General features: G+C 35.0%; 1 protein-coding gene across 1 annotated transcript in view; it reads left to right on the forward strand.

Annotated features, from left to right (window-relative positions):
• CASS4 (Cas scaffold protein family member 4) overlaps positions 1-13895 on the forward strand; it is a 59883-nt gene that overhangs the window by 26965 nt on the left and 19023 nt on the right. Inside the window, exon 2 of the mRNA XM_012539683.3 lies at positions 5460-5894. Within this exon, the coding sequence (XP_012395137.1) occupies positions 5460-5894 (435 nt within the window). The remainder of the gene's footprint in view (positions 1-5459; positions 5895-13895) is intronic.

Here is a 13895-nt window from a genome sequence, read left to right on the forward strand (position 1 = left end):
TCAGGCATCTACCCTCAAAGAACTTAAAAGTTTTTCTAAGGAAACTCACACACACACACACACACACACACACACACACACAAGCTAGAAGTGGAGTAAAGATTGATAAAAAAAAAAAAAAAAAAAAACTTTGGGATACACTTCAGGATCTTTGAAATCTGGGGGTGCTATCAGTTATTTGTGGTTGAATATAGGCCTACCCTGACTTTTCCCCTTTTTTGGCTGTAATAAGATACAAAGCCATAATTAGAGGCAGGTGACTGGAGCTTTGCCTAAGGCACAAACATTTAGAGGCCACTAATAGCATTTTCACTTTTTGCAAAAACAACTGAATTTAGCACCTAATTACTAAGAATATTGAATTAATATAGGAAGCTACTAGATGGCACACTTCCTTCTGTTGGCACCTCAAGTTTTGCCCCAGCTCACTCCTTCCTTCCCCTGCCCCTCACCCCACTTCCTGTCCTACTTTTATTTAAAAGGCAGCTAATATGTCTGATAGGGGCCCTCAGTTCTTTTCCCTATTGTTCCCTTCCTCACATCTGAATTTGTCTTTAAAAGTTTATTCAGAATGGGTTTTGTGTTTTTATGAAAGAATTTTTAAAAAACCGATCTAGGGAAGTAATGAGAAATCCTGGCCTATTATTTTATACTAGCAAATACTTTGCTGGATGGGAGGAACTCTCTACCAACTGGCCCTTCTAAACATCTACAGTATAACGGCAACTGCTGTACCCAAGTTCCAAATATCCAAGCTTAGTACTTTCTTTTTTGATAATTAATCTACATACTCCTTGTCGAATAGACCATATAATACTTCTTCATGTAACCCCTGCAGTTTTTAGTACAGTGATGAATTGATAATTCAGTTCTTATAGCATTTTCCTCAGATTAACATTATCAGGTAGATTAGTATTTCATAGGTGAGGCTATGGAGGATCAGAAAAGTTAAAGTTGTCTAAAATCACATAGATAGTAAGCCTAGCTGCTGATACTTGAACCCAAGTCTCCTAATTTAGTGCTTTTTTTTTTTTTTTTTTTACTGTGCTGTTCCTCAAAGTAGACATTTAATAAAAGTTATTAATAAATATCATAAAACATTTTAATGAGTGTGCAGTTTAAAATTAAATATATTTTCCAATGTTTTAATGATTATTCAGTTTAGTAACAAATACATTTTCAAATATTTTAATAAATATGCTGCTTATTTGGTGACATGTACCAAAATTTCACCTAGAGTGGGATCTTCTTTGTAATATGATTTTTATATAATACTGATAGAAATGTAAATATTTAAAAGTCATCTATGTCTTAGAATCAAGACTTGAGTTAGTTAACACATTCAAAGCTAAGAAACATATTAATGAAATATGCTAATCTTCAAGAGAGAAGAAGAGATTGTGGATGGCTTTCCATAACAGCTGTGGGATGAGAATGGGCTGGAAGGATAGAAAGAGCTCATTGTTCTGTGGCCATCACTGAGGAGGTGGTCTTGCAATCCACAAGTCATTTCTATCATCTGCCACAGTTCGTTTTTCCTGATGCACTTCAGACCAGCTGTTGCTTTGTAGCAATTGCTCTTAATAAAGGCACAAAGTCACATTTCCAGGGCACGTGTTATCTTTTCTGTATGTTCTTTGTGGGCTGTAGTCTTTTCCTCAACCCACTTTGAAATGCCTTTCATGGAAAATTCAGTAGTTGGTTTGGGTTTGTGGTTTTCTCTTCTCCCAGGATGTATTTATTGTACAATGCAGATGTTAAAATCATGTTCCTTTTTAGTTTTCTACCATGCCCCCTGAATTGGCCTAAATGAGAACTCTATTAGACCACACTAGTCCTCAGTTGTTTGGGAATTGGTGACCCTCTTTGTAGATAATACAATGACTTGCCCATTTTTGGGCAATAAGAATAAGAGAATAAGAAAGGAATGGGAGATCAGAAGCCACATCATTCCATTTGTTAACTGGTCACTATTCTCATTTTAAAAAGCAGGAGGGGAAGATAAGAGCGTGAAACAAAAGTCTGAACTGCAAGTCTGGGATTACTCAGAGATTTCAAAATTGATTAATCTGTTTTATGTTTTATTTCAGTTACTCCTGATTTTTCTACCTCCCATTACTAAAAATAATTAAGACATGTGAACACTTATTTGTACATGGCTGCCTCATTAACATTTCAACATGAAGGGATACAGACTGATGGTGCAAAACTGCAACTTCAGTGAAATTTGCTTTTGATATCTTTGGGTTCCCCTCCATGCTTCTTTTGAGTCTCTCCCCCCACCCCCAGATTTCTGTGCCCAGGAAAAGCCCTGATGGGCTTCCTGTTTTGGTGGACTACTTGGTGAACCTACTCTCTGTCTGAGCAGTCTCTGGCTTAAAGCAAAAGTGGCACAGTAGACAGAGTACTGAACCTGCAATCAAGCAAAACTAAGTTCAAATCTAGGCTCAGAAATCTACTGTGTGAATCTGGCCAAGTCAATTTCCTCAAATGTAAATAGAGATAATAATTTTCCACCTCAAAGCTATGCTTAGCACAGTACCTGGCACATTTTTGTTCTTCAATTATTTTCAATCATATCTGCTTCTTCCTGCCCCATTTGGGAACAGAGACATTTCCTATTTCCTTCTCCAACTCACAGATGAGAAAATTGAAGCAAACAGGCTTAAGTGACTCATCTAGGGTCACACAGATAGTGAGGATCTGAGGCCAGATTTGAATTCATGAAGTTGACTCTTCTTGACTCTGCCTGACACTATGCACTGTGCTCCTTATCTTACCCTACCTGGCACACAGTAAGCACTCTATATGTGTTCATTCCCTTTCTTTTTTGTACTACCCCTTCACCATTCTGCCCAATCTATTCCTCATGCATTTCTCCCTGCTATTTCCTAAGGTTACAGAGTTCTGTTCTCTGTGTTCCAAGTTAATGTGTTAAGTAGAGCTGTGCTAAAATGTTAATAGAAAATAGAAAAAAAAAAATAGAAAGCCAGGCCTGCTTACATATAAATACTTATATTGGGGCTCTTAATCTCTTAACTCAAAAGATGAGCCTATCCACAAATTGTTTCCTCTTTCATCCATCCATGGGCTTAATCCTGTGTTAATAAATTAATAAAGATAGTTTCTCACAAATTTGGGATATTTTCCCCTAAATTATGGCCTGATGGAAAGAGCACTGGCTCTAGAGTGAGATGTCAGGACTTGATTTGAATGAGAGGACCTAGATTTGAATCCTCTGACATTTACTATATATATGAATTTAATCTCTTTGGAACTCTCTTCTCTCATCTGCAAAATGAAAGGTAGGACCAAATGGCACTAAGTCTATGATTCTTTGACTACTGTGAAATTTTCATAGATTTCTATTTTTGTCTAGCCCTGTGCTAATGAATTAATGACTAGATAAAGACAGTCCCTTCTCACCATACAATTTGCAGCTTTTATGTTTAACATAAGATATTCAAGGCAATTCCAAAGGAAGTGGAAAGTGCCATCTGCATCCAGAGAGAATTATGGAGACTGAATGTGGATTGAAGCATATCTTTTCATCTTTTTGTTTGTTGTCCTTTTGTGTTTTTTTTCCCTCTTTTGTCTGATTTTTCCTTACACAACATGACAAAAACGGAAATATCTTTAAAAGGATTGTACATATTTAACCTATATCAGATTGCTTGCTGTTGGGGAGGGGAGAGGTTAAGGGAAGGAAGAAGAAAAATTTAGAACATAAAGTTTTACAAAAATGAATGTTGTAAACTATCTTTATATGTATCTGGAAAAATAAAATATTATTTTAAAAAAACCCAACAAGATATCATAGTGCAATGGAAAGGGGATTAACTCTGAAGTCAGAAAACCAGAATTCAAATACCAATTGTCACCTACTACCAGTGTGACCTTTGGGGACTCTAGGGTAGGGGGGGGCTGACTAGTTTTTAGATGATATAATAGATAAACACTATGTCTGAAGTCAAGAAGATGAGTTCAAATTTGTTCTCAAACATTTATCTCTGTCACTTAACGTCTGTTTTTGCCTCAGTTTTCTCAGCTGCTAAATAGCACTTTCCTCCCAGAGTTGTTGTCAGGATAAAAAAAGAAAATGATTGTAAAACACTTAACACAATGCCTGACACACAGAAATATTAGCTACTATTATTATTATATCCATAATCCTCAGATCCTATTGTAGCATGAAGTATGTAGCCTGGGAAAATCTGGATGCTTCCAATAACTTGATCCCATGTTCTCTAAACCCCTGAAGAAATTAAGGCTTAAATTGGTGCAGTAAACCACAGAATCTCAGATAGACTTTTTTTGGGAATGGGTACAGGAAGTAGAGACTAGAGAGAAATACTCCCCTTACCAGAAAAGAGGATGTAATACCATTCATTTTCACTTTTATTAAGTTTCATTCCCAGAAATAAGTACAGTAGTAATTAAACTCAATTCTGTATGCCTTTATTAAGTATCTATTGTGGCAAGACCCTATCCTGGGCACTGCTGATATAAAGAAAAAAGGGGAAGAGAGAAATGAAAAACTATGTCTACTTCCATAGATCTTATGTTCTAGTGAGGAGGGGGGCAATCTTAGGGAGTGTTACGGAAGGGAGGGAACAACAACATTTGAGTGGTCAAAAAATATATTATTTGAAGGAGAGAGTACTATTAGGGGGATCTAGGATGTCTTCTTGCAGGAGAAAGTACCTGAGCTACACTTTGAAAGAAACTAAAATTTCTGAGAGGTAAAGCTGAAAAGGGAAGGTAATTTACTGATAGCCTAAAACTCTCTTAATGCAGATGGACATAACTTGGTATATGTGATTATATTCATTATGAAATTTCAGGATCTGTGATTATACTGTATAATCAACCAAAATTCAGTCTGGGGCAAAAAAGAAAGCCTCATCTCTTGGTGATCAGTCTTCTTAGCTGATGAGCCCCTTTGAACTTAACAAGGTTTGTCTTTACATTTATAGACAATGTCACTTAGTTTATACAGAAAGACTGTAGCTTCTCAAGACTTGCCGGGATTTGTACTTCCAAGGTTATCTCCATACTTTGGATAAGACAGTGAAATAGGATTTTATTATAATTATGATTATGTTTATCAGCAATACACAACTAACCCTAAAAACCACATTGTCTATTGGAATTGGAAAATATGGGCACAGTGAGATTTATTCATTGTAACCTTTTGAAATAATGTGTTTTAATGAACATTGGACAGAGTAGTATGGAACACAATGACAATAGCATAAATCTGGGAGTTAATGCCCTGCAACTGAATACTTGTGTGATCTTAAACAAATGACTAAGCACTAATGCCTTAGTTTCCCCTAGTTATAATATAGAAGTTACTTCTTGCCACACAGAATTATTGCCAAAATAAGAGAACATATTTGTGAAAATCTTTTAAAAACTTAAACCAGGCATTATTAATTTGTTCTTTTTTCTTTCAGCAGTGTATCTTGGCGAAAGCATTATATGATAACCATGCTGAATGTGCTGATGAGTTGGCTTTCCGGAGAGGAGACATTCTGACCATTCTGGAAAAGAATGTCCCAGAAAGTGAGGGGTGGTGGAAGTGTTCACTTCATGGTCGACAAGGGCTGGCCCCTGCAAATCGTCTCCATCTCCTTACTGATTCTCAAGAAGGTAGAGTTTCTCTCTCCCCCCAGAATAATTTGGAAGAATTATCCAGCAGTCCAGAAAAGACTTGCCATGTGTCCTCTGAGCTCAACAAACCTCCTCCACCAGGTGTATATGAGCAAATGGTTGGTTGGGTTAAATCTCAGCCTATAGTTTCTTCCTCTGCTGATCAAGTGTATGAACAACCTGCACCACTGACCACAGCAAAAATTTTCACTGAAAAGACTCTATCTTTTGCTAAACAGGTATGTACCTTGGCATACATATTAAAAAATATTCAGTATCGAACTTGAGAAATTACATTTAAGAAAATCTATTGATTGCTGTATAATCTTGAATGTAATTGGTATTATTCAATAAATTTTTAGAAAATAATATATTGCTCATAGAATTAATACTGTGTGCTACTCATTAATTTTCTTGTCTAGGCTAACAAGTTCAGTTGGTTGTTATTATTCCTAAACACCACATTATATTCCTTTTTCACTTTACTCACATTGTTTCCCTTCCTATTGGAATTGTCTTTCACTATCACCCACTTATCCAAGTCTTTCCTTTCCATATCAACTCTGTTACATCTTAGGCTCTCAAACATAACTTGCCATGAATGGGTCAGAGTCAGAAATGTATCCCAGTTGTCTCAGAATAGTTTTATCATCACACACTCATCAGTACCAAAATTCTAGACACCAAGAAGGTGTCAAGTATAGCTATAGCACACAAGACGTTCAAGAACAAGTCAGGAAACGCATACACAACACTGTCCCACTGAGCACTTTCTCACAGGCAAGTACACTGGAAAAGAAATAGTGACATAGCTATATTAAAATATTTTATGAGAATAAAAAATAATACATTCATATCCCTTCCAAATCTCTATAGGTTTAACTGAATCTGAACCTTTTGTTACAATCAAGTCTTGCTTCCATTATTCTTCCTCCTTAAGTCTCAAAACTTTATATTGCCCCCACATACCAATAACAGGTTGGCCAACTTTGCTGTTTTCTTAGGTTATAGTGCTGAGAGAATGAGTTGCTATTTTCTCTATTTCTCCCCCAGCTATGGTGCTAATAAGCTTTCATGAAACTTTTCTGTACTGTATATGATCATTCCCGTCTCTGATTTCTCGCATCACTGATTGTACCTGATATTTCTATGGCATTTAATTTATGTTACCTTCTATCATCATTTGTCATTTTTGTGTTATGTGTCCTCAGTCAGATTGTAAGTTTCTCAAGAATCTTGCTTTTCTTTCTTTCTTTTTTAAAATTCCAGTCTTATGAATCGAGTGATTAAGAAAATTTTTTTTCTGCTACTATTGGTGATAGTAAGGATGATAAAATGATATAATAGTGAATTCAATCCCTATTTAACACAATATTGGCACATAGTTGGTGCTAAATAAATGTTATTGATTGTTTGGATATTGTTTTATTTGAGTTAAATTCAACAGATATATCTCAGGCATCTAGTATATGCCAAATGGTATGCTAAATAAAAATTCTATTTCCTAAACACAAATTATTTCCAAAAGTCTCCCCAGGCTTGTGGACAAGTATCTTATGAACACATGAGAAAGTAGAGATCATTCAGTTCACTCTTTTACCACTATTAGAGAAAACAAAATAAGAGTACAAAATAGTCCACACACAGGACAGATTGACATTCAGCAAAGTCATCTGCTAAGAGGGAAAAAAAACAGCATATTTAAAGTATGTACTGAAGCTAATATTTTTCCTAATGATTGTTAACTTTTCTTGACATGTAAGTTTGATTGACAAGTTAAAAAAATGTTTAACCATCTACTTGAAGTAGAGCTTTACAACACATTTCCATTGTTAAAATACATTCTATGAAGTGCTACATTTATTTCTAAACCAGATGAGTTAAACCATAGTCACTGATATTCTCTTCGTACATGAATAAGTAAGAGATAGTAGGATGTATTTGGAATAAGGACTGATTTTCATTTGCTTTGCCAAAATGGTATCTTATAGGGTATCACAAAACTTGAGTTTTTAATCTCAGCTCTGTCATAAGGGGGAACTGTGGGAAGTCATTTATATTTGTAAGCTTCAATTTCCTCCATTAGAAAGTAGAAGGATTGAACTAAAAATTAATTTATGGGCCCTTCTATCTCTATTAACTTACAATTAACACTTTTTTTGTTGTTTGAAAAAATGTTCTCCTATGCATTTAACAAATTTCACAGGAAAGTGAATGGTCTCTTAATGGCTTTTTTTTTTTTTTTAAGCTTTTGACTTGTTATAGTACCAAAGACATGTTCATGATATTCATTATAGAGAGATGATAGCCAAGATTCCATTTCTATTGATTTAAAGGGAAGATATACAAAGGAAAGGGGAAGAAAGACCATAAAGTATTTTCCCTCCAAAAAACAAAGCTTCATCAAATACTGAAAATGCAAGATAGATTCAGATGTCCTTATTCAGAATTATCATCTCCTCCTTTGTCATCACAGACTCATATTTCTTTCTTTTTTTATTTTAAAATTTCATTTATTTAAAACTAGATACAAAATAAGAAAAAAATAGAAAAATAAAGACAGAAAAGGAAAAACAAAACATTGTCATGTGCCCAGCAAAACAAGGGGGGGGGGGGAATTCAAAAGATGTAACAATAAATTTTCATTTTAAGAAAGTACATATAATAATAAAAGAGATTATATATTCATTATAACAAAAGAGAATATATATTCATATACATTCAATCATATATATATATGATTGCCCATTGTGGCTTCCTTGTAGGGTATGCTTTTGTTTTCTGATTACTTTATTATTTCCCCCCCTTTTATCCTCCTACTTCCCCCTAGCAGGCTACAGTTAAGCACTGATATATTTACTTATACAAATATATTCATAACCACCCACCTACCTATCCACATACATATATCAATATATATTTATATACATACATACATACACACATATATGTACATTTACTCATTATAGATATGCATCTAAGAATTTTAATATGGCTGAAATATAGCATAGATTTCTCTCTTAATTGACTCTTTTAAGTTTGATTTTGTCTGAGATCAATGATTACTAATTGCCCTTTTTTTTTCTCTACTGAATTCTCTTGATCCTTGTTATAGTGTTTGTGTATATATCTTAATTCCTATCCCTGCTAACTGTTCTACTTTAACTCTACTCCTTAACTTGCATGGCTAATACTTAACCTCTCCCCACCTATGGATCCATTCCTTATTTTTCTCCCCTCTCTTTGCCCTCCCTTTTTATTCCATTCACATTACAAACTCACATTTCATACCACATTTATTCCAGCAAATGGCGAATGATGCTACTTTTGAGAATATGCTAGCCTAAAAATATTGAGTTGAGAGAATAGAAAGATTTTCAGTTTATGATCTCTTTGTCCTACTAGAAGTCTAATGATTTACCAATTTACTATCCCAATGCTCTTTTCACAGTCAGCATCAGAAAATGGAGGCTATTAAAAGATTCTGAATAGTTTGCATTTCATAAATCCCTGAGCTACATTTTAAAGAACAACACAGTTGTTACAAGAAACAATTGCATTGTGCTTCGGCATTTGGTACAAGCATCATAAAGTTGTCAGTTGTCTTACTGAAGTAAGCAACTCAGGCAACCCAGATCATTTCTCTGAAACAACTGCCATGGAATCCAGACTTTCATGTGCTCAGCTGTTTCCTGGACAGCTGAATAAAGTTACCAAAAGGTTGTCCTTTAGAAAGAAACCAAGCCACTATGAATGTAATTTAAGTCCTTTCCATATTTTTAATTTCTTTACTCAACTAACAGAACATGTATAGCATGGAGTTTAAATCTTGCCTTTGTGTGACCCTGGATTTCAGTTTTCTTCTCCTGCAAAATGAGGAAATTAGACTAAATGGTTCTGAGGTTGCTTCTAGTTCTAGCTTGGGGGAGGGGGCACTGGAAGGGGGTATTCCTCTGCCATCTCCCTTAACCAACCCAAATATGCCCTGGGGCATAGTACCATGTAAGTGGCTTAGAGGTAGGGACTGGTTTGCACATAATAGGTACTTGATTAATATTTATTGTAGTGGATTAAATTGGACAGTTGATCTCCAACTTTAGTGCCCTGTGCTTAATCTACCATTCTTGGAAGCACTTCAGAAATGAAAAAAAAAATTAAAAATAAAAAACTTTTAAATTACATAATCGTTATTTAGAAGGCATAAGGCATCATTACTTTTAAAGTCATTCTCTTTGGGAAAAGTCCTTAGACTTTAACATGTAATTATACCATAATATTAAATAACATTAAAATACTTTACAAAGCACATCCCTCACAAATAAAATAATATCAGTATCCCCACTTCACAAAGGAGAAACGTCTCAGAAAAGTTATAAGAATTGCCCATGAACACATAGTAAGTATTAAAAAAGGAACTTAAATTCAGATCTCCTGGGTTTTGTTTTGATGCTGGATCGGTTGTCTTTTCTTGTTTTTTTGCATGTTTGTTAATCATTGACATGCAACTTGTAAAAACATGCTTTCAGTAGTGGCAACAAATCATCTGAAACCAAAAGGAAACTAAAAACTAGAACTTCCTAGCAGCAGGCTTTCAGTTCTACTTAGAGACTTTGGAAATATTCAGGTCTTTCAGTGTTTTATTAAGTTGTGTCTATTTTCTTTCCTTTTCTCCATATTTGTGATATCATAGTATCATAGTTAAAGAGCTACAAGGGATCTTGGGAGCCATCTAGTCCAACCCCCACATTTTACAAGACGAGGAAACTGAGACTCAGAGTGGTTAAGCAACTTGTATGAGGTCATATAGGTAGTGAAAAAAGAAGGGATCTGAGCCTTGGTCCTCTGATTCCAAATCCAACACTCTTTCCACTGCACCAATAGGAGATGATAATGATTTCTCTTGCTCCTAGGTGGAAAACATGCTAAAGGTTTCTGAACTCCATATTTTAAGTAACTACAAGCAAGAAAATGTAAACATTTCTCAGAACATTTACTAAGGGGAACAAAGAGGTACAGATTATAAAATTAGAGTTAGATGACACCTTAAAATCATCTAAGTCTAGCCCCTATCCTCATTAATGGAACAGCAGTAATAAGATGGGAGCTTCAGTTATGTTGTTCTGAGTTTGTTAGGGGATGGCAGTGATTATCACTGTCAGTTCTATCAGATAGCTTTTACAATGGAATATTTGTTTTAAAGATATAGCAAGAAGAAATATCATTTTCTCTGATATCTCTAGGACATCATCTTTCACATACTATCTGGTCTCTAGGGCCAGGTCAGGGGAGATGGGGACTGAGTTTATAACTTAACTCAATTCCCACATATTGGTTCCACCAAGTTCAGGCCAGGCAGTACTGCTGCTAAATGAGTTCTTCAATTAGACGGGAGTCCAAAAGATCACTCCCAAAGGAAGATACCTCCTGAAAATCTTTTCTCATTCCTTGGGGGCATCAAGGTTGTGTTGCCTACAAAGCCTAACCTAGTTTCCAACTTTAGGATTCCATTTTCTCTTTCTCCTGGTCTTTGAAATTCCCAAATTCCCCATATTAGAAACCACATTCCATATATCCAAATGGAAAAAGAACCAATGGAATGGCCAAGGAAGTCCCTATTAGGGGCCATGTGGTCTTAAAGGGGGAAGACCTCATAGCCCTTTATCTTAAGCATAGTCTCTCCATCTGATTCATATATCATCAGTGGGCAGAAGAAGACAAGAAGAGTATATAAAGAAAAATCACTGAAGCTAAAAAACCCTCGAACTTCCACAGTTCTGGCTAAAGTAGCCCATAAAAAAATGTTTCCTCCCTATCAATGGTAGGTCACCTGGAACCAGTTATAGAATATATAACCCGTGAATGCATGTCCTTTACTTATCATCACCATTCTCCTGGAAAGAGTTCCTTAGAATCCACATGTGGAGCTATCATCTTAGCAAGCTGAAGGAGTCTGCATATGTCAGATCTCTAGTACACATATGTACATACATATTCTTGTAAAGGAATAGTAATAGAATTATAGAAATCTCAACCACTAATTTCTTCTCCTTTAGCTACACTTATGCTGTTAGGCCTACCCAGAGTGCAGCAGCAAGGTGGCACAGAGATGGAGGGCTTGACCTAGAGTCAGGAAGGCTTCAAGTACAAATTTGGCCTCTGACAATTACCAGTTGTGTGATCTTGGGTTAGTCACTCAACCGCTGCCTGCCTCAGTTTCCTCATACGTAAAAATAGACATAATAATCACATCTAACTTCTGGGGGTTTTTTTGACGATAAAATAAGACCATATTTGTAAAGTACTTCACAAACCTCAAAGCTATTCTGATGACAATCCCATGTTATTGTTCATATCTTAAAGTCATTAGGCACTTTTAATTTAAGAGTTATTGAAAACTAAAAAAGACAGAAGTCTTAAAATGAAATCCCCAATATAACATTTGGGAGTAGTGGGCCTATATTTAACTTCCCTGGATCTTAGTTTCTTCATGTGTAAAGCAAGGATAATAGCACTTGCATTTATTTCACAGAATTATCATAAGGATCAAATGAACTAAGGTATGTCAAGGTCTTTGCAAATTTTAGAAAGCAATATAATTACTATCAATTTTTGGTCATTATTGGATGTAGTGTATTGGAGGGAGAAGAATGTTAGATTTGTAATCAAAAAGCCCAACTATGAATCTCAGCTTTCTAATTTTCTATCTGGGTAATCTGGGGCAAATCATTTAACTTATTTGGGTCTCAGTTTCTTCATCTATAAAATATTGGACTAGATGAAGGAATGATCAGTTTGTGACAATTGTCATGAAATATTATTGTGCCATTAAAAAAATTAGGGCTATGATAAATTCTAAGAAAGATGGGAAGATATGGATAGACTGATAAAAAGTGAAGTAAGCAGAACCAGGAGAAAAATATGCACAATAACTATAATAAAGTAAATAAAAAGGACACTAAAATGAGCCAAATTCTAAGTAATTCTAACAACTATTCATTGCCCCAGAAAGGGATCTGGAATTACTTCACCCTCTTTTGTAGAAAGGTGGTTCAGAAAATTGCATCCATTCACTGTAGTTGTTGCTTTTAACATTTTTTTTTTAAAAGGAAGAGAGATTCTCATTTACTCATCTAGGCGATATCATTAATATTACAGACGTGAAAATTGAGGCCTAGACATGTAAAATGCCTCGCTAAATTCAGAGTGATCCAGTTACAGAACTGGATCAAAAACCTAGGACCAGAAATCTTGTGGTTATTTTAAATACACCACCACCACCACTCCAGTTTTCTTAGAATTATAAACTGAGTTGATTTCCTTATTTTAAATTATGTAAAGAACTTAACTGGTTTCAAATTTAAGTTCAGGGTAAAACTCTAAAATGAGGAAAGGGGCTTTTTTTTTCATATTTCACAGTATGTATGTTTCATGGGTCAACTTTGCTGGGAATATCCTGATTTGGATTGTTCCTGATTTGGAGATTCTTATACCCTATAACCCCTTGTTTTTCCTTTTGCTTTTGACTTTATATACTTCTTGTTCTCTATTGCATTCCTTCTTTAAGCCTATTTTCTGAGAAGTGGGCATTTTGTAATATGTTCATTGTGTATGTATGTATTTCCCTATTAGAAATTTTCTTATGAAAATTCTTTTTTTTCTTTGAGGGTTTGGGGCCTCCATAGTGGTTATTTAGCACATATTTGACAAAATTAGCTAAACCACAGGAACTGAAAACACATCAGGGCCATTAGTAACATCTTCACTGGGATAAATTTGAATGAAAATATATTGTTAGTTGGTGAAAAAATCAGAAGACTAACTATCTTGCTTTTAATTCATCTGATTGTGATCCCAAAGTCCTTCTAGATAACAGAATGATCCAATGGTATTTTATCCACAGTATTTAAAAACTGAAAAATCAGACCTTTTCCAAAATCCTCATGAATTCTCCCCTAACAATTCTTCCTCGCCCCACTGATAATGAGCTTCCCTGTTCCTAAACTTCACATAATATTTTTTTCTCCAAGATTTCTACACACATATTAGGTATTATTTTGTACATAGTTATCTCTCCTTACTAGAGATATTAGTAAGGCACATACGTATTCAGATGAGCGCTGACATCAGCTTGTAAGGACTCATAAGAGCTAATTGCTACATATTCTTTCTTTTTTTTCTCAATAGTATTTTATTTTTCCAAATTCATGTAAAGATAATTTTCAACATTCATTTGATAAGAC

The sequence above is a fragment of the Sarcophilus harrisii genome, chromosome 2 (genome assembly GCF_902635505.1).
Source record: "Sarcophilus harrisii chromosome 2, mSarHar1.11, whole genome shotgun sequence".
NCBI lineage: Eukaryota > Metazoa > Chordata > Mammalia > Dasyuromorphia > Dasyuridae > Sarcophilus > Sarcophilus harrisii.